General features: G+C 30.3%; 1 protein-coding gene across 1 annotated transcript in view; it reads left to right on the top strand.

Moving 5' to 3' along the window:
- Window positions 1-12,531, top strand: part of LOC111893539 (flavin-containing monooxygenase FMO GS-OX5) — a 37,389-nt gene extending 24,858 nt beyond the window's left edge. The window contains exons 5-7 of the mRNA XM_023889618.3: window positions 11,676-11,811; window positions 11,885-12,055; window positions 12,131-12,531. Of these exons, the coding sequence (XP_023745386.1) occupies window positions 11,676-11,811; window positions 11,885-12,055; window positions 12,131-12,277 (454 nt within the window). The 3' untranslated portion in view covers window positions 12,278-12,531. The remainder of the gene's footprint in view (window positions 1-11,675; window positions 11,812-11,884; window positions 12,056-12,130) is intronic.
- Window positions 12,532-22,836: the final 10,305 nt, after the last annotated feature.

Raw genomic sequence — 22,836 nt, 5'->3', positions numbered from 1 at the left:
AAAGCTTATGATATTTATTTTTGACTTGATTAACTGCTTTAACACCATGATCTAAACTTTGTGTGAATGAATGTTAAACTTAATATATTATATCATGTTATTTCGTATAGTTTGTAATCAAGTTTGTCTCTCAAATTCAAATTTTATCTAAAGCTAAACTATTTCACATAATCTTGTTCTTCAATTCAACTCATTCAATTCATTTCAATTAATTTGTCAATACTATAATTTAACCTTTTACACATAATGGTTACTTTGATTTTGTAAGTTCGTCATATACTCTTAAAGAATATTCTTTCTTTTCAGACCCATGGTTGGAAGCTCTTTTCTTATATTTAGCTCAAAAATAAAAGTATTGTCTTTATAATAGTTGTATATCAAGATGAATGTACTCCTCACTTTGAATCTTACATAAATCAACTCCCTCAAATCTTATCTTAGATATAGTTCATCGGCAACTCCGAACACAAATTTGAAAGGTTCCTCACATTAGTTTAAATCAATTATTAGTTGCAACTAACTTCAATAAAGGATGAAATATTCCAAAATTTTAGGAAACATCATTTATTAGGTATACCTTAATAATTAAAGTTCTGTAATCTCTTAAGTATCACAAATATCTAATCTAAAATAAGTGAATGTAGTTCCAAAATACACTACTACATTATGGTCAAAATATAGTTTCTAACTTAATTAAAGGATCCAACAATATGGACAATAAATTCATAGGTATAATGACATATACAAACACTCCTAATCTAATATTCACATTTATACTTTGAATCCCATCAGGAAATAGTCAAATATTAATTCCATTCATAGATTTCTCCACTTACTTCCTTATTATCAGGACCTTAATATTTGACCAAATTATGTTTTCTCTAAGAAATTTTATTTTCTCCCAAGTCAACATAGGTTCTAATCGATCTCCTATAATAGTAATCCACTTTGTTAAATGTAATTCAAATTTATTAAATTTCCATCCTTGCAAGTTAATTGATCCTAATAACTCCATAACTTCTTTAATGATTTCCTTTAATCACTATATCTTATCTTCTTTCTATAAATTCCATTTTAGTTATTACAAAAATATAAGTTATTTAGATGTTAACCATATAATTTAGTATATATCAAAAATCTTTATATCCTTGGTCAAAATAATAGTGTAAAAATATCCATATTTTAGATGTTTAATTTAACAAATAAGGTTACCTTGCCCTTATTCTTGTATGCACATCTTGTAATTACATATGGATTTTAACTTCTCATTTTAAAATATTTGATTATTTATAGTGACCATCTTTAAAGTTACCTTTCATCTATTCCTAAGGACTAGTAATAGTTTTGTGACATAATTCCTTCAACAAAATTTAGTTACTTCATTTATTCACAAAGTTCTTGTATACAGTAAGAGTTAATTTAGATATCATCTACAACTTTAACACCTAGAGCCTAAAATATAAAAGTAAGAAATGATAGGTCTAAGATCTTAAATCCATGATAATCAAATATTAATTTGATCACTAGGTTCATAAAATACTAAGGCTAAGTCTTTCTAACCATAAAAGATGTAGGTAGGAAATGTTAGGATTAAATCCTATGCTCATGATAACTATCTATTCAAATTCAATGCTTGAGCTTTGTGGTTTAAGTTTATACACTACTTTAACTACCTAGTGCACTTAAACCAAAACTCTGATACTTATGAAACACCCCTTACATGAGATATTTTACACAGTCTTTTAATATAAAGAGTTCAAAATGTTTTTTAAAAGAATACATTTATAGAAAACATTTTGTGGATAAAGGTCCCCAACCGATCAAGTCCTTTAATAGTTGTAAATATTTACTATGTCACATCATATTGGGTTACAAAAGTGGCTAGGAGATAAATGTAAAGCAAACGACCTTACATATATCTTAAATCTTAATTACAAAATTTTATATGTAACACCCTATCTTTTATCATCCTGAAGTAGCATAAGTAAATGACATTATTTTCAATGATGTTGTGTCTAATGGAAAAATGGTCCACAAAGTATGATATACATACATGTCTAATATAGGGGTTACAGAAACATCAAAATCCATAAAGAGGCACTATATTACAAAATTTTAACAAATATCAAAGTAGTTTAACTAATGTTTTCCCTTGCCAAACCTTGAGTCCTTTATATTCGTCAAAAGAATCGTATAAAAGGATTAATTTCACCTACTTCAACTCGGCACCTACAACAAATTTCCATATAATAGAATATATAAGAGAATAATAGTTTAAAAGGAATTATATTACAAAATGTTAACTAAGAACTAATGTTTTAACCATTACTTCTCAACTATTTCTATTTCAAGCATTTTCTTTTAAACTATTATGCAAAATCAATAAATATACCATTCATTAAGTATTTGGTACATCAATATAATTTGTATCAATACAAATATATATTTAATGCCAATGTAATGTATGAGTCCAAGTGAATGAAATTTAAGGAACTAATTAACATTTCTTCTCTCTTAACAATCATCCCATAATCTAGTACTTTGCTCCAAATCCCAATATTGGCTCTGCAACGTCCTAAAATGCTAGATAATTTTTTTTAAATCAACCAAAATATTTGTTAATTACTTTCAAAAATAGAGATAGTTTCAAAAGTATTTCTAAAAACATCAGAGTGGTAACAAAAATCATAAGTATGAAATATCTTGTGGATGCAATGCGACCATGTCCGACTCTTCCCCTTGGAACTAGAAGTAACTAAAATATTTAAACCATAAAATTGTAAGAACAAAGTTTAGAGAGTTCCCTAAAATACCACATACCATACATAATGGGTCTATTTTAACCCTAAGAAGGTGTTATGGGACAACTCATAGTCTTACCCCTGCTATGGGTCAAATCATGGTCTTTACTTGTAAAAGTGTCAGGGGCCAAATCTTGGTCTTCCATACAAGTGCCAGAGGCGAAACACTTGTCTTTCGTGAAAACTCCAGGGCCCAAACCTTGGTCTTCCATACGAATTCCAGGGGCCAAACCCTGGTCTTCCATGCAAGTATCACAATGACAACTAGCATCCTACATAGTATAGTGAGAAAACTCAACTCACAACGAAGTCATTAGCTAAAAAGCTCACACAACTGGAAAGCGGGTGCTTCACGCCTCCTACAGAATCATACAAGCTAAACCCTTAGTTTACCTTCCAAAACTATCAATTTGACTAAAAATTAAACTTGGTCAATTATAACCGACTATGAACTTTTAGAATAATAACTTTATTCATGGATTAAACATGTTAATATAGAACACAACATGTATTAATGTGATGACTATATCCCAATATATCATAACATTATCTAATAGTTTTTGTTATAATGTTCCAATATCCAAATAGTAAATCCAAATCAAAAACCCATTTCAAGAATAATAAAGTCTTATAGCTGAAGTGTGACCATTCATACATAGCTCAAAAGAATGACTTTATCAATGGATTTGATTTAATTTGTGTGAATTTTGTGAATACTATCATCTCTATACTTAAATCTACTCTAAGTATAGTTAAATATCTTGTAGAATATGACTGGTGTTCTTTCGTGACATGGAGTCTCTTACCTTGATTAAGTATACTCTCGAAGTCACAAAGATTTATATGTGATCCTCGAATGATAGAAACCAACATAGTTTTTCAATGATCCCATTCATCCAATCATATTTGAATTTAACTTCTAAAGTAGTGTATTCTTATTGTGTAGTAGATTGTATCATTATGTTTTGCTTGGACCTCATTCAAACAAAACTTACCCTTCATTCTATAATGAAGTCAAAATCTAATTATAATTCATAATTTTTTATATATATTTAGAAATTAACATTTTGTGTAGCTCTTTCCATAAAGATCATTTCTAAACTGATTGTCTCATATACATTCTCTTAGTTCTTTTGAAGTACTCTTAGAATGCTCTCTTAGTCATCCAGTGAGTTAACCATGTATTCAATTAGTATCATATGACATGCTTATAGCATGATCAAATACCATGTCTTATGCATAATATGGCGTAAATGCTGAATTCATTTGCCAAGCAAATAGAATATAAATCATTTCATCTAGTTCAAGCCTACGAGCTATGTACTTTTGAGGCTAGCTCAAAATGGTGCCGTATGACAATGCTAAGAATTCACTAAAAGAATCTTGTGTCTTGATCCTTTTTAAGATATTGCCAATATACGTATAAGGACATGAAACTTTTAACGTTCATTTTATCTATCCCTTATAGATTTTACATTCCAAGAATGTATCCTCTTCTTCCTAAGTCTTTCATTTTAGAAACACTTTTTGATTCAATGTGAGAAAGGCCTTGGTTAGTCAGAATGTGATTTCAAATGATTAAATATGTCTCATTCATACAAGATTAGGAATTTCACTATGCTCCTACTAGTTCTTAGTAAACACACATGTTTTATTGATTTTGATATAAAAACACACATTGTGGTTTTACATAAAATGATGATTATAACATTGAGATATTTGATTTATATCCACAAGTGGATCTCAAGCTCTACACATTTTGTTTAGGATAACATGGATTAAGAAAACCTCTAGGCTAATCTATATAGATATCTTCTATTAGACGTCTATTAAGAAAATCGGTCTTTCTTGAAATCTATTTACTATATCTCATATTAAGAATATGAATTTATAGTAAATAATATCCTTGTTGATCTAATCATAGCTACTTGTGAAAAAGGTTTGATCACAGTCAATGTCACAAGTATGATGAGGACCATAGTCAATGACACGAGTTTGAGAAAATCCTTATACTACAAGTCTTGCTTTAAATATGTATGGTTACACATGTAATTTATTCTTTCTAGAAGAATCATTTTCTCCTTCTAGCCTTGTTATAGGGATAAATTTTAATGAAGAGCATACTTGATTCTCATACATGGATTACATCTCATGTTCTTGACTCTAAGTCATTTATCAGATTTAGCGATCTGACATAGCATCTTGGTACTTGATGGATTTTCCAGAAACCATTAATAAAAGCTCATCAATGAGAGATTCCACATTTCTCAAGTCATAGATGATTTCTACCACTAATACGAACAATTTGTGTTTGAGAGTAGCTATTATTCAAGTTTAACAATCCTTGTTAAAACTAGTGCAAACTATTACTACATAAGGTTATGGTTCTTGAGCTGCTTCAAGTTCTATGTACCTGCCACCGACTTTTTCATTAGAAGCTTGATTTCTACTAACTTAGCTTTCACCAAGAATAAAAGAACCTATTCAAATCCATTATACAAATACATATTTAGTAGATTTTGGGTTTAGAAGCTTTAGTCCAACATCAGCTTCAAATCCTTAAAACATTAAGATGGGGATGGAACCTTTCCATACTAAATCTTATAAAGTTTTTAATCTACTCATTAGTTGGTATATGTATTCAAGATACAATTAATAGTGATTGAAGTATTATCCAAAAAAAAAGATTAAAGGAGGTTATTTCTACTGATTAGAAAGTAAATCATACCAAATAAGATTTAATTCATCCTTTATTATCATTAAGGCTCTATATGGTTCTTACCGGATTGTATCTCCACTTTTAAAACCATCAACAAAGATTTCATAATTATGCTTTACCACGTAAAATATAATTAAAACTACTATAGGTTTTAATAAAGTCGATTTGGTATCTTGTGCTTAAACTCAGACATTCATTAGAAAGGAAGTCATACACGAAAGCGTATATTTCCTTAATTATTTTCTCTGCACTTTAGTGAAAATATCATTAGGAATACTTTAAATATAAATAAGGTTCACATATGTCAAATAAACTACATTATTTTCCTTCAAAGATCCCTTTCTTGAAGTTGGAATATGTGAATGCTATTTATATAAAAAAAGTTTAAGTCAAAAGTGTTTGTATATAAAACTTGATTTTATTTATAAAATGTTGATATTTACTTTATAATTCTATTAAGAGATCTAGTCTCATAAATAGAAGTTAATCATTTCAGAATATGAATATTATCGTTATGAAAAACGATTCAGTAAAATATCAAACATTTGAATAGAATAAACGAGATATAAATTTAGACATGCTAAATTAAAATATACATTGTTCCAAAAGAAACATTGTTTTACATTACAAGTAATTTATGTTCTAGGCATAAATGATAATCTGAACTTTGAGAGTGTAGTTCCAACTTGGTTGTGCTTAGCTTGGTTACTCTTTAATAAATATATGCAAGCCATTTACAAATATTAGATTAACATTTAAGTACAATGTACCTAAGTGTTATATGAAAAGTATGAGTTCTATGTAGTAGATACTAGAAGTACTAGTCTTTTTCAGACTTTCTTTCGAAATAAGAGGAGCAAATCCTCTCCCAGTGTCCAGTTTCTCCACAAAAAAAGATCCATTTATGTGGGATTTAGTAGATTTCTTGGGCTTAAAGGTGCTCAGTCCATAAAACATAGGCCTCTTAGATCACACTAGGTGACTCTTTTAGCCTTGCATTATTTCAATGTTTAAACTAACTTTAAATAAAATTTCAATCTATTTATTGGAATATTGCATGACCTGTTATATCATGTTCAGGTTTATTGCTGAAAGCAAATTGTTTTAGACTAGGACCTTTAAGTGTATAAAATTTCATATCTCTCACGAGTTTGTCTCTTAAGGTATCTATTGAATGTTATTATTTCATTAAGCCATTAAAGAAAATAACAATTCATGATAATGATAATGGATTATTTAACTATAAAATTTTAACAAAATTCATTTAGTATTTTCAATATTTAATCTTCAACAATTAATACATTTTTAGTTTCCAAAAACATTAATTATCAAAGTCTAGGATCCAAGTTGAAAACAAATAAATGGTTAGGTATCTGTTATCCCATCCGTTTGAATCCAACCCGGTAGATATTGATTATCAATTATATCTTGCTATATAATTAGTAGATTTATGGGATCTCTAATAACGAATTTAATTAGACATGTTTGATCCCATCGATGCCTCAAATATCTTGCTTAGGTATCCTTTATCACAAAAGATTTCCGATCAAATCATCAAATTTGAAAAACTTGTGTAATCGGCCTATAACTTGGTTATAGGAATCACAAAGACACCCAAACCATCAAAAGATAACATTAAGCGGTTAGATATCGTTTATCTACTAGTGCATACAAGAGATGTGCGAGTGGTTTTCAAAAGGATTGCATAAATTTGAGGTTTGTAAAAAGGGTCTTTATATGTTTTATAATTCTAGTTTTAAAAACATATGATATCATAGTTATTACATGCATATAATAAAACATGGTATCAAATTTCAAAAGAAAATCACCTTTTAAAAGTTTTATATAAAAATCTAGTTTTTATATAATTTGACGCAATTCAGTTTTAATAACCAGTATTAATTTTTAGTGCATTTGAACCTTTTATATCTTTAATAAAACTTCATTTTATTAAATATATATTGGAGTTTGTATAAGTTACAAAAATCATCATTTAAAAACTTATAATGGTATTTAAAAATTTGTCGTTATTACCGATTTTATAAAACCGAGTTTTATTTTTCAAATCATAACTTGATACATCTTATGTCTAATTTTTGAAAAACCGAACTCCATGTGATGTTTATTTTGTCCAAAATTATTTTAACAAGTGAAAACCTAATTTATCAACCACACATAATAATTGCTTACAATAAACAATACAAACATGCATAAAAAGATATGTGTTTGTTGTGAGCCAACACAAAAAAAATGTCAAGTCAATTCTTAAAGGGACATTTAAGGAGACAAAAACTCTTCTTGTAATGTTGTTGTAGAAGCTCCTACTTGAGTAAACATCCATTGCTTGCAAAAGATTTGAAGGGCTTCTTTAAGGAAAAATCTGCTGCATTCATGACACTTTTTAGAAAGTGTCATCTTTCCGTTCAGCACTTGATCAACACATGTATAGCATTCATGACACGTTTCAGAAAGTGTCATTTTTCTGCCCAGCACATGATGAACTCGAAAATTGTCTTTTGTCTTCAAAAAAATGGCTCAAACTTCATTTCTTTTTACATCTTTGTGCAAATAAATTATTTCTAAAAACTAATCTATTACTTTACCATAATAAACAAGAAAAAGTAATTTATTTAATTATTACATACAATATGAATAAATAAATTATTACAATCATTTTTATAATGGAAACAACAAACAACAACACAACAATCATAATGGTCATTGGTTAGTTTATGCACATAATATACATCAACATACACATAAAACAATATTTGTTTTTCTAAAACAACTTTAAACGACAAAAGATGCATGAAACTTTTGTCACATAATATAATAAATATAAAGTTGTCATAGAAAATATGTATGAACTTAGTTTTATACAAAAACAAGTTATCAATATTCTCCAAAAACTAAGATTTCCAAAAATCAAAAAATCTAACCAAACTTGCAAGGTGGCTCTTGATATCAACTGTTGGGTTTTAGTTCAAAAATAGTTTTGTAAACTAGAAAATTATGGCAAACAGAAGACTTTAATTTTGAAATAACATAAACATTTTATACCCACCAAGGATCTTCTTGCAAGTTATAGAAAGATAAAATACCAACCATAGAAATGATGAAGAAATGACAACCTTTATTGTTCTTTGGATCCTCTTGGGAGGTTTGGAAGTTGATGAAGAAGATGGAATATTTGAGACAACAACAATGAATCAACTTGATGTAGATGCTAGTCCATAAACTCTTAAACCCTCAAGCTTTATGTCCTTATCAAAATAAGAACATAAAGAGAGCAAAATATGCAAGTATTCTCTTCATGCAACAACAAAACTAGAGAGAGTGAGAGAGAGTAGATGTTTCGGTAATCAAGCATTAAGAGGAAAAGATGAGTGCAAGCCTCCTCTCTTATATGCATAAAGTGAATTCATGGACAATTAGCCTTAACACTTTAAGCTAACATGTCCCCAAAAGAATACTTGTCTCCCATGCACCTTAATACATGCCATAATTTACTTTGAAATACAGAAAAGCATGTTATAGTTTTAGTATATAAAAGAAATCAAACTTTTATAAAAAAAGTGACAAGCCTTTTATAAGTTATAAAGTTGCCTTTTTGGCTAAAAGACAAAAGTCTTTCTAGTCCAAAATAATCTACATGACTTATAAATCATACCATATTACATATTATGTTACTTGCTAATGAAAATTATTATTTCCATGAAACAAATAATTTCCAATTTAATTATAAGAGTTTTATTGGATATTTATTAAAATCAATTTCTAATACATAATCAATTATATCAAGTTGTTGTTAGTGTGACCCATTAGTATCATATGTTAGTTAGCGCTATCACTTTAATATGATTTTTGAGCATACTAGACCTTTCAATAGTATCAACAAACTAACCAGGGTCACGTAGAGCATAATATAGTGAAACCACATGAACAAATTGTAGATTTGAGGAAGGAGAATTCATCAAGCTTGAAATACATAGAGAAATAGTAGCCTTCTTAATAAAATTATATGTATAGTTTCCCAAGTTTAGGGTTAATCAAAACAGACACATAATATGGAATTGAGGATGGAAGTTATGGGTTTAATTTGGTTGAATTTAGAAAAGAAGTGTTTTTGTGTCAGTTTAACATTTTATAGAATGAAAAGAATTTATTTACTTTGATATACCATAGGAATGTTGAATTAGCCACATGAGGTATTTTTATGGAATATATGGAATTCAATTCCATATAATTGTACAACCATACATGAGAATTTATTATAAGATTTCAATTCCTATCAAATCCCTTGAATTCCTAGATTTGTGTTCGAATTATTGAATTAAACCTCAAATTAAATTTATCCAAAGTGTTAACCATAATATTTAGATACCATTTCTTCCAAAAGATTATATTAAGAAAGAGAATTATCGGATTCCACATGTCATGATTTTATATGAGTAAAAATATAAGTAGGAACAAAAGTTAGAAGGATATTTAATTTTTCATTTAGATTTAAAGATAATCCTAACTTGTTGAAACTTAAATGACAATAAATGGTTGAGTTTTATTACTGTAGGAGTTTCTATTCGAAGATTAAGCTTAAAAACATTAGTAATTTAGCCTCTAATTTCATATTCAAATTTCAAGATTGAATTGTTCACTCTAGCTTCCAATGTTCTACAATGAGTAAATTGAAGGAATTAACTTATCAGCCAACTAATTAATTTACTTTTAATTCAATCTTAAAAATCTTTTAATCTTAATTAAAGTATTTTTATTTAATTCAACTTAAAAATAATTTTTTATTTTCTAAATAATTTTAATTAGATCATAAGTATCTTGCCTCAATTTACGGGTGTTACAACTATCTGTCCCTTGAAATTATTCGGTCCCCAAAATCACAACAAAAGAAGACTACAGATGGTAAATTCTGTAAAACTTAATACAATTTTAAATTCTATAAGTACTAGACTTTAAGATGTCATCTAAACGATCATTGCTTACGAATAGTAAGAAAGTTTATGTCTCAAACCCAAAGATTATCTTAAGGTCTACTATTTCACAAAATCTTTTCCTTATGTTTATATCCTTCAAATCCAAATCTTTACATTTTCATTTTTCACCATAGATAGATTCTTATGATACATATACATAGGTATAATCATATTTTCATTTGAATTTATTCGTCAATCCTATAAGTTCACATTTGATAGATAATGGAACTATAATTTTCTAAGTTCCTCGTCCACACGTAAACAATATTCTTTCTTGTTTGAACATGGTTACACTATCTCTTTTCTTATGGTTACTTTAATAAAAAAAGTAAAGCCAAAATAATATTTATACATCAAGCAGAGGCATTCCTTGACTTTAACCTAAATTAAATCTCTCTTACTTTCTTCATATGTCAGTATTTAATGAGGTTTAACTGACTATATCATATGGTATACATTGATCTTATCTTAGACCTGATTGGCTGATTCATCTTCAAAGTCGGAACTCAAATTATAAAGGGTCCTCACATTATTTTAAATAATTAATAGATTTGTTTACACATTCTAAAAAAATTCATTTGTGTAAAATATGAAGGATATGACCATTCTGTTTAACTTGTTCTAAGTTTTTGTGATTTTGTCTTACAACAATGTTTATGAAAACATGATAATTACTAATACATAGATTTAGGAAGGAACTACATTTTCATTAACTTATGATTTAACATATGTGGTCTTCTAAGAGTGTAATATTAAAAGAATTGCATATTGTAAGTATTTATTAACTAAATAAGAAGAGTCTAAATCAAATATTTTTTGTATGTATTTCCCACTCAAAGCTAGGCTAAACAACTTGTCATACTCCCTTCGTCCCCTATTAATAGTCCATGTTTCCTTTTTGGTTTGTCCCAAAATAATAGTCCACTTCTAAAAATAAATATCCATTTTACCAAAATACCCCTCATTATTAGTTAAACTACCATGCAATTAAATGCAACTACAATGGAATTAAATACAACAAATGAGTAAGACTGTCATTTCATTTAATAAAGTTAGTAGTGATTAATGTTTTCTTAATATGTGTGTTTTTTTGTTTATTGACAATAATTTTGGGACGGATGGAGTATTAGATATTCGAGAGTTAACCATAAACATGTTATGTTTTAGGTACAATTATCATGTTCCATTTCTTAAAGTAAATGGTATTTTAACTATCCAAGAAAAGTGTATTGGGCCTCTATACAAACATGTTTTCCCCCCAAGACTCGCACCAAGACTCTCTTTTGTCGGAATACCTAATAAGGTAACATTTACCTCTATTCAAATTTATTTTATTTGGTTGCATTTATGTAACTAATTATATTTTCAAATTGTAGACTCTTGTATTTCCAATAGCAGAGAGTCAATCAAGGTGGATAGCACACACATTGTCAAGGAAAGTTTTGTTGCCATCAGAAGATGAAATGTTGAACAATGTTGAAGAATATTACCATGAATTGGAAGAAAAAGGGATCCCAAAGCATCATGTTCATACTCTTGGATTTGAGGTATTTTTATGCTATTTTTCTATAGTTGTTGATATATTTTTTGACATAATCATAATTTTTTTATTCAATTGGTAGACGCAATATATAGATTGGATGCTTGCTCAATCTGGAATGGTCATGGAGAAGCAAGTAAAAGAAATGACCAAATATTTAATCCATTGTTTAATGATGGCTGGTCTAAATGGGTATATTGAAGCATTCTTGCAAAAATATGGGATATGATTTGGTGATTGTCCGCAAAACATTTGCATTATAAATGACAGAAACTTTGTGTAACAAAAACAAATTTTCATCACTTTGGGATTTTTAATAGCTAAATCGAGTTAACTAGCAATGAGCTAGATAAAAAGATTACAAATAAGAAAGTGGAACTTGGGGTTTGGAATCAAACACCCAAGTTGATTATAAGTTTTTAGTTTGTATTGAACAACAATAATATGAATGAGAAACAATGAAATCAAATGCCCTTGTGATGGTTTTTGTGCTAAATAACGTGTAAAGTATGAATGCCCATGGTGCCCAAATTGTTGCTGAAACAACCGCGTCTAAACACTTTCTTTGAATTTTTGGAAGAACTAATTTTTTTGCCTAAGATAGAAATTCTAAAATCATAAAAACAAATGAGTAACAGTATCTCATCATATACTAATAAGGAGCAAAATGGAAGTAGCCACTTCACAAATAATGAAGAGATAGTCATTCATCTCTATGTGTTTATCAGATATAAGGAACAAAGTACGAGTCCAAATTATTCCCTCTATAAGCCAAACTGAATTAGGTATGAACACGATCCCATAAAATACACCATCCAGACTGATAATATTAATTGGTGCCTTCACAGTACCTTTGTTAGGGTTAATAAGCATTCCAACAAAGGATCAAGATGATCAACTATGTCCATAGTGAACACGGGAGAGAGAGAAAGAGAGAGAGAAAGAGATTTATTTTTTATGTCGTAGAAGGATTCAATTGTATAGTGGGGTTTCAATAAATGAGACTATTTATAGAGAGGTTGACCTGAAAAGTTATGGGCTGAAACGTCATGGGATTTTTTCGATACTTGCATATCTGGCCTCACTGACTGATATAGTCAAACTTGCTTTCCAAAATATTCTAAGTCAACTCTTGTGCTGCTACTCGAGCACTATGGACCGCTTAAGCACTACTAAGTACTCCTGCTCTAAGAATAAGCAATTGTCGATTGCTCCTGCTCCAAGCATAAGCAGCTGTCGGCTACTCTACAGACTACTCGTATTGCAAGCATAAACAACTATTCCAAGTATAAGAAACTCCTCGAAGAATAAGCAACTGCTCCAAGCATAAGCAGATACTCTAAGCATAAGAAACTTGGACTCAACACTTAACAATCTCATACTCGAAGGCTGAGAACAATCAGTTTTCGTCCAAACTGAAACACTATAACCCCCGTCTCTCTCTAGTATGTGCCTTTGCTTCAAGTATATGGAAGGTCAGTAAACTGCATGTACTACTTCAACTTCTATGTAGTCACCACCTTGGTAAACATGTCTGTTGGATTCTTCGTAGAATATATTTTTTTCCTATTCAATATTCTATCACCTATCCATTCACGAATAAAGTGATACCTCCTCTAAATGTGTTTCTTCTTACTATAAAACACTGGATTCTTAGTTAAGTGAACTGCATTTTGGTTTTCACAATGCATTACACACTCTTCCTACTATATCCCAAGTTTTGATAGGAAGTTCTTCGATTATATAAGCTCCTTGAGTGCTTCTACAATCACCATGTATTCTACTTCTATGGTTGAAAGAGAAATACTCTCCTATAATATGGAATTGTAACTAATTTTGGTACCCTTAATTGTGAAAACATACAACAATGTGCTTTTTCTCGAATCCATAAAACCCCCCAAATCTACATCACAAAAGCCTTCCAAAACTTCCCCTTTTCTTCTAAAACATAAGGCGGCCTCAAAAGTACCCTTTAAGTAATGTAACAACCATTTGACTCTTTCCCAATGCTCTCTCCCTGGATTAGACATAAATTGGTTCACAAATCCTACTGCATGAGTAATATTTAATCTGGTGCACACCATTTCATACATCAAGCTACCAACTATTGATACATCAGGAACTTTAGCTATCTCTTCTTTGTCTTCTTTTTTATTTGGGGACTTTTCCTTTGAGAGTCTCAAGTGACTCCCCAAAGGTGTACGTCTAGGTTTTTCTTCTGCCATGTTGAACTTCTCCAAAACTTTATTGAAGTACTTTGCTCAGAAGAGTTTTAAAGTATTCTTAGCTTTGTCTCTAGTTATGCTTATGCCTAATATCTACTTAGAAACCCCTATGTCCTTTATCTTGAACTCTCTGGATAATTGCTTTTTCAACTTGTTGATCTTCTGCATGTCCGCTCCAACAATTAACATGTTATAAATATACAATAAATTAATAATATATGAGGAGTTGAACTTGTTCACGTAACAATGGTCCATCTTACATCTCTTATACCTATTCTGTTGCATGAAGTTATCAAACTTCAAGTGCAACTATCTTTGAAGCTTTCTTCAATCCATTCAAACTGTTCTTAAACTTGCACACTATATGTTTATTTATGAAGACGTGAAAACCTTATGGTTTTGACATGTAGATGTCTTCTTCTAGGTCATCATGAAGGAATGTTGTTTTCACATGTAGTTTCTCTAGATGGAGATATTCTATTTCGATAATAAATAAGACCGATATAATAATGGTCATCTTCACAACTTGAGAGAATATATCGTTATACTCGACCTCTCTTTTTCTATTGGAACCCTTTAACCATTAGTCTAACATTGTATCTCTTGCTTCCTCGATCTCATATTTTACCCGAAACACCCATTTGTTCTATAATTCTTTCTTCTTTATAGGTAGCTTGACCAACGACCAAGTATGGTTCTTGTCAAGTGCGCTCAACTCTTCTTCCATGATCTTTTTCCGATGTAAGGAGTCTTTTATCCTCAAAGCCTCCATATAACATTCATGTTTAATATTTTCTTTCGTAAAAGGTAGTTTGCTGACGGAGAATATCATATTAGAGGTCTGTTAACTCGATTGGATTTGTGGAGTCCTATAGTTATTGTCAAGGCTGCTGACTAAATAGCTGCAGATTCATTATCTGCATCCTCTTCATCAGCGTCGCTTTCATTGAATCTAAATTATTTATCCTATTATGAGCCCTGATAGATACCATTTATGCATCTTTTAGGGGAGTTTTTATTAAAATTTTACGTCATATTTTATTCTTTTTCATGAGTATTAGATTAAATAATTTTCAACTCATGTTTATCATCAGAATTCCCCTACTACTCATGTTTTTATGTAATTTTCAGATATTTTGAGGGAGCAGTATTATGGGAGCTTTTGGGAGCAGCTTGGATGCATATTTGGAGCTTATTGTAGCGAAAATACATGAGGAAGCTGGAGCTTAGTTTGGATTTGCTGGAACTGAAGAGTTCATGGCTGAAACATGCGTTTTGTGAAAACTGCGATTATGCTTCTCACCAAAATACGATTGCATTTGTGCTTCCAATATTTGCTAGACCAAAAAACTAGTTTGAAGAATTTTTCCAAAAAATGTGATCATGGATTCCCTAAAAATGTGATCGCATTTCTCCTTGGATGTCTTTCAAAGTTTGAAAATAGCAACATACATCATTAAATGGAATTTCTAGGAGTTTTGACAAAAAATGCAAACACATTTTTTCCTAAAATGCGATCGCGTTTTCCATATTTTTTGCTCTGGATATTGCCGCCTTGCATATAAATACAACCTCTCTGATCAGTTTAAAATCCTAGACATTTCCAGACCATAAAATAACTTCTAAATGCGAGTTTTCTGCACTTTTTCATCACCTTATGAAGATATGAAGGTTATGGATCATCTCAATCATTTAGTTTAGTAAGAATTAATGGCTTAACGTCTTTTTTCAATAGTTTTGATCAGATTTAATCCATCACTGGCTAAACCCTCGATTTCAGTTTTGCATAGATTACTACTTTTCATGTTATCAATCATTAGACTTGGTTTTTGATTTGTGATTCTAACTAGATTTTTCACCTTTTCACTTAATGAATGTTTGATTTTTGTTCTTTTTAGCTTGATAATGTAATTTAGGATTAAATCATTCTAGTTAATCAGTTAACGGAATCCATAATTGTTCTAAGCAACTAGTAATAAGTAACAAGTATCAGATTGGTTTCATGTTGGGATTTAATTATGATATAAACTGAAATTTCATATTTTTAAACTTTTAAGCTTGTGAAATTTTACATAGATCATAATATTGCTTTTGTAGTTTGACTAAGAGACTGTTTAATTAAATTAGTAAAAAGTTAGGATTAACTGAAGAGTTTGTTTTGGTTAATTACATAGGTAAAAAATAATATACTAGAGCTTGTTAGTTACTCTTAGTACCAGCTTAGATAGCGCACATTTTGAATAACAAGATCTATTGGTTGCATGATCACGAAAGTCGCAGCAAAACTAAATTTGCTTTTTATTATTGAATTTTCTTTAATTATTTTCACTGCTATTTTAGTTTTAATTAGTATTCAAAATCCCCCTTTTACATTTTATGTTTTATGACTAGTATATGACTTATGCAAAGAGGCATTGATCTTTAGGCTGTGTCCCTATGGATTCGAACCTTCTTCCCTGTGCTATCCTTTATGAATTCTAGCAGTGATATTTTATTTGCTTAAGATGCTCACTACAACATTTTAACAAGCTCCTACTTCTTCCTAAACTTTCACATGTCTCAGGGGTGGTGATAGGTTTATAAAATTGCCTTCTTCGATTTCATCAAACCTAATTTGATTCAATTCTTCTTGTTGTTTTCTTTGTTGCGGATAGCGCTAATCATGTCCTTATATAAGCACTTTCATTGAACACCACATCACGACTTCTAATAATAATTTTCCTCTAGTAATCCTAGAAACAGTAGCCCATTTCATCCAATTTGTAGTCTATAAAATCTTTGCCTTATCTTAGAGTTATCTTTTGTTGGGCCCTTGATTTTGATGTAAGAGACACAACCGAACATTTTTAAGTGTATGGAAAAAATATCACAAGCCTTCCATTCCTCCTCAAATGGCGACTGGGGTGCTTTACTTATTAGTTATGTTGTTGTACTTATTTAAATGTAATCCCATTCTCTTTTCCCTCTCGCTTGTTGTACAATTCTTCCTCTCAACCACACCATTCTGCTAAGGCATTTAAATAATATTTTTCAACATTTTGATTCCATTTTGAACATAACAATCAATTAATTCTTTTCTTATGTATTCACCCCCATTATTTGACTTTAAACATTTAATCTTCAAACTTGTTTCATTGTCAACATCAACTCTCCATTTCTTGAATGTACGAAATAGCTCAGATTTGTGCTTCATGAAATAAACCTAAAGTTTTCTTGTGTAGTCGTCAATAAATGTGACATAATATCTAAAATTTTCCACGAAAGAAAATAAAGTGGGATGGTATACATCCTAATGCACTAGCTCTAACTTTCTGACCCTGGGTAGTTGACCCATCTTTGAAAAAGTAACTTTTTTTTTTTCTGTTTACCAAGAACACATGGCTCACAAAAGTCAAATGTCACATTCTTCAAGTCATGAATCTTCCCTTTTGGAGGCTATCATCTTCATTAACTTTTTTACTTATATGTCTAAGTCGTTGATGCCATAGAGTGGATGCCCTTACTTCTTTTAATGTGCTTGCTTCATTCTAAGAAATCTCCACTATATTAAGATAACCCGATTTCTGACTTTTAGTAACAACCATGTTCCCATTTGTCACCTCCCAATGATGATAAAAAAAAGTAACATGATATCGCTCATCACAAAGATGTCCTACCGATACCAACATTCTATTTAGATACAAAATGTACTTGACATTCTTCAAACTCCAATTTGTACCCGAAGTTGTCTTAAGGACAACATCCCCCAAACCTATTATATCTAATATCTTTTATCTACCTATCGAAATTTTCCACTATAGTGCCTAAATTCGCATCACACTTATGGAATGACTAACGTAAAATGATGCACCAGAATACATTATCTAATATTCTATTGATTTTTCAACAATAAAAATGAGGGAATCATCACTAAAATATGTTGCTATGTTTACTTCCTTCTTTCCTTTGTCTTTCAAGGGTTTTGGGCACTAATTTCTGATGAGGCCATTTGCAATTCCAAAAGGTTATATCCTTACTGTTCTTCGTCTTTCTTTAATTCTTTGATTTTGATCTTCCTCTACCACTGTCTCTTGTGTTTGTTTTTCTTCCTCTGACTTTTGTACTCAAAACATGATTGGATGATAATAATAACAATACCATAACTTCATTCTCGAATCCAATATCAACCAAAATTAGTCTTGAGATGATTAAGTTGAATTCATTAACATGATCAATCATTATGCTACCCTCCCTCATCTATTGATTTACCAATTATTGAATTAAAACACCTAGTTTTCTATCGAGATTTTTTTTCATAAATATTGTATAATTCTCTAATCAAACCCTATGTGTACTATTCTAATTGACAATGTTGTATTCAACATTCTTTGCCAATGATTATTACACCACGCCAAGATCCTATTGATCCGAAAGATTCAATTCCTCTTATTTCATCGCTTTAGGTTTCTTTTCAACCAAAGGTTTGTGTAACGTATTTAGATAAAGGTAATATTCTATTTGTATTTTCCAGAACCTGAAATGACAACCTTTATATTACCTTTATATTCGTTGGTCTTAACCTTCGCATCTTCAGTCATTACTCTGGTATCAATTGTTAGGGGTAATACAAAAAATGATAAACAATCTCACATAGAGTAATAAATGCAAACTCCAAGAACAAGAAACAATCAATTTACGTGGTTCACATGATCAGGTTGATAGACTACCCCTACAATGAACATGAGAGAGAGAGAGAGGTTTATTATTTTCTACCATAAAGGCTTCAGTGATACAATAGATTAGGGTTACAATAAATGTGACTCTTTATAAAGAGGTTGGCCTAAAAAATTATGGGTTTGTTAGGTATAAATCTGAGATGACGAATGCGGAATATCAAGAACAATCAAGAATCAATCACCATCATATGCAAGTAATCTGATAAAAGTTTTTCATATATTGATTATGAGATAAACGTACAGAGAAAACCCTAATCTTGGTAAAAAGCTTATACAAAAAGTAAACCTAATGATTATTTATAGAGAACAATAAATATCTACCATAAATATAAAATAAATGCCAAATATAAAACCAATGCCTTAGAAGATCTCGATTAAGAAGTTATACTGTAAAGGCATCGTAGGGAATCATAAAATGATTAACCCTAAAAAGGCTTCCCTAAATAACCAAATATGCCAAATCAGTTTCAATATCTCAAATACTCAACAATTTCCCCTAGATGTTGAAACTGTTGAAGATCACGATTTCCGATCTTCTTGGCATTTCTCTCCCCTAAGTTGTGAGAATCATCAGTACATGGGGTCTTCAAAGCGAGATAAATAGAAATAATCTTCCAAATACGAACTCCCCCTTGAATAATCACCACTCCCCCTTGAATCTTCAACAAATACCATGGAGAGAATATGGAAAGTTAAGAAGAACCACCAACAATCTTCAAAACCCATTAGATGAGATGAAATAAATCCTTTTGGAATAAACCCAATCTTAAAAAAAATTAAAACCTGAAAAATAACAAAAAATACTTTTGTATTTTTTCGATTTTTAAATTTAGACAAAAGAATAGAAAAGAAGCAATTTATTTTAGAAGGGATTAAAAATGAATAAGACCAAAGAAAAGATTAGAAATGAAAATATTTTGGAAAGAAAGAGATAAAATGGTAAAAATCCAAAAAATTTGAAAAGAATTTCAGATATGGGGTTGAATCTGTGAAGGTCTGAAAGTTAGGGGGCTTATGATGAAAATATATCCCATTGCTTCATTTTTACCTGAAGGAAAAACAATGTTGAAAAAAAAATCCAAAAGCAATCCCTCCTGTTATAGTAAACTGATAGTTTGTACCCTTTAAGCAGAAAAAGTGTCAGAAAGTAGCTTTCTTTTTGCAGAAAAAGTCACTTTTCATCCCATTATATCAACTTTTTCATGTTTTGTCAATTCCAACATTTAAAAAATCAATAAAATTGATTTATTCAACACAATATCATATCTTTGACTCAAATCCACTAGATTTCACCAAGATTTCGTCCTTTTTTTTATATATATTTTTTATTTATTTTTATTTTTTTTATTTTTAATTTTTTTTATAAAGGACAAAACTTTTATGGGACTTTTGGTACCCATTTAAGATTCAACATTGAAGTTCTTTTCTTGCATACCCATTTATTTGAAGAATATCTATCATCCTCTGAAAATAATGCCCGCTTTTTAGTTGGAAAACAAAAATTTCCAAAAATTTCATTAAACCAACCAAATTCTCTTTTCTTTTCCTCCCAACTTCTAAGATTTTTAACTAAAGAAAAATGAAAATTAGAGATTCTTTGAGCATGCTTGACATCAACTTTCTCAACCTTTTCACAAGCATTGGGTACTTGTACCTTAGGCATCCAAACCTTATTTATTTTCCTATTGTTCTTCTTCCTCTTCTTCCTTTTCTGATTTCTATGCTTCATAAATGAATTGGGAATCTGAGCAACCTTTTCACTATTCTGAGTTTGAACATTAGAAGACCTTTGAACACAATCCTTAGGAGTTTGATAAATCTAAATTTATTGAATCATTGGCTTTCTGTAAGGAATCATTCCTTCAAAAACATCTTCAGAACATTAAGAATCATCTGTTTGAGTTCCAATAGAACATAATGTCTTCACTTTTACGATTTCAGATGAATTTCTTTGAGATTCATCTTCTGAAGTACCGGATTCGGAATGTAACTCTTTTGAAAAACATGAACCACTTGACTCCCCCTCAACAAGAACATTTGGAGTCACTTTTTCTTCAAAAACTTGAAGAACAACATGAACTTCTTCTTTTTATTTTTTAGCCCTTTTTATCTTCAACATCTGTTTATGTTCCTGATTAAAATGTTCATATATAATATGAAATTGCTCTACAATTCTCTCATCCTCTCTTAACTCATGCTGATTAACATATGAGTATCTAGATATTTTCTTATATACAAGAAGATTATACAACTCAAGAATATCATTCAACATAGATCGACAACTGATTTGAAACATGGTCACTTTGTTAAGACCATAGATTGGTTTAGTAACCTTTAATCCAAGTTCTAAAATGGAGTCAAACAATAAATTCGTTTTATCCATTAGATCTTCAACAAATGATAGAACTTGAAGAGAGAGAAAGTAGATCTGATAAGAGTTCTAGAGAGAGAAAACGGATATGAGAGGGTTTCTAGAGAGAGAAACAGATCTGAAACGATTTTTAGAGAGATAAAGTAGATCTGAACACGAAAATTCAAATAAACATGAAATTTTCTTCTAATTCTCTTCTAGAACACGATTCAAGAACAAATCAGATGATATAATGAGTTGAAGAAAACATATCTGAACAAGATTTTTCAATAAAAACGAGGTATAAGCTTTTTCTTTTTAGAAAACTTCCAAAACTTGAAGAACAAGGTGAGATTCATGATAAAATATCGCCATTTACAAGATCGATTCTTGCAAAAATCGTTGAGATCTACAAGAACCCGCTCTGATACCACTTGTTAGGTATAAATCCGAGATGATGAATGCGGAATATCAAGAACAATCAAGAACCAATCACATCATATGCAAGTTATCTGATAAAGGTTTTTCATATATTGATTATGAGATAAACGTACAGAGAAAACCCTAATCTTGGTAAAAAGCTTATACAAAAAGTAAACCTAATGATTATTTATAGGGAGCAATAAATATCTACCATAAATATAAAATAGATGCCTAATATAAAACCAATGCCTTAGATGAGCTCGATTAAGAACTTCTACTGTAAAGGCATCATAGGGAATCATAAAATGATTAACCCTAAAAAGGCTTCCCTAAATAACCAAATATGCCAAATCAGTTTCAATATCTCAAATACTCAATAGGGTTGAGACATCATAGGCCTATGTCAATGTTGACAGATCTGGCTCAACTGACCAACATAGTCAAACCTACTCTCCAACAAATCCGAAGTCAACTCTTACCCTACTACTCGAGCACTGATGACTGCTCATGCTCCAAGCATCTGAAGTAGAGGACTACTCTAACTCCAAGCATAAGCATCTTTACTATGCATAAGAAGTCGCTCAAAGCATAAGCAACTACTCCAACCATAAGCAACTACTCCAAGTATAAGCAATTCAGAATCCACACTTAACAACCATGAAGATTCATGTTAGAGCCAAGAATATGGAATTATTCACGAAGTTTCTAGTTCATTGCTCTTCAAACTATTGAAATATGGAACAAGTGAATTTTCTTAGACTCTAGCAAAAAAATTATTGTCAATACCAAGATAGTTGATGTACACTATTTGTTTTGTGACATCGAGTGTCATCCATTCTCTTATTCTATTGTTAAAAGGCTCTCATCTAAATTGTTCACTACAAGAAAACGTTGAAATACTAATAGAAGGTTGCCATGGAACGTATTTCCATTGTTGTTTTGCAATGGCTCGTACTATGGAATGTCGTTCCATAGCTAATTTCCTACCACATTTTCTACATAATTAATTTTCGGTAGTGAGCATGAGAATTTCTATGGAAAATGTTAGCGACTCGAAATCCGTTGGTATATTGCT

This window comes from Lactuca sativa, chromosome 1 (assembly GCF_002870075.4).
Source record: "Lactuca sativa cultivar Salinas chromosome 1, Lsat_Salinas_v11, whole genome shotgun sequence".
NCBI lineage: Eukaryota > Viridiplantae > Streptophyta > Magnoliopsida > Asterales > Asteraceae > Lactuca > Lactuca sativa.
This window is presented reverse-complemented; position numbering and strand designations above follow the sequence as displayed.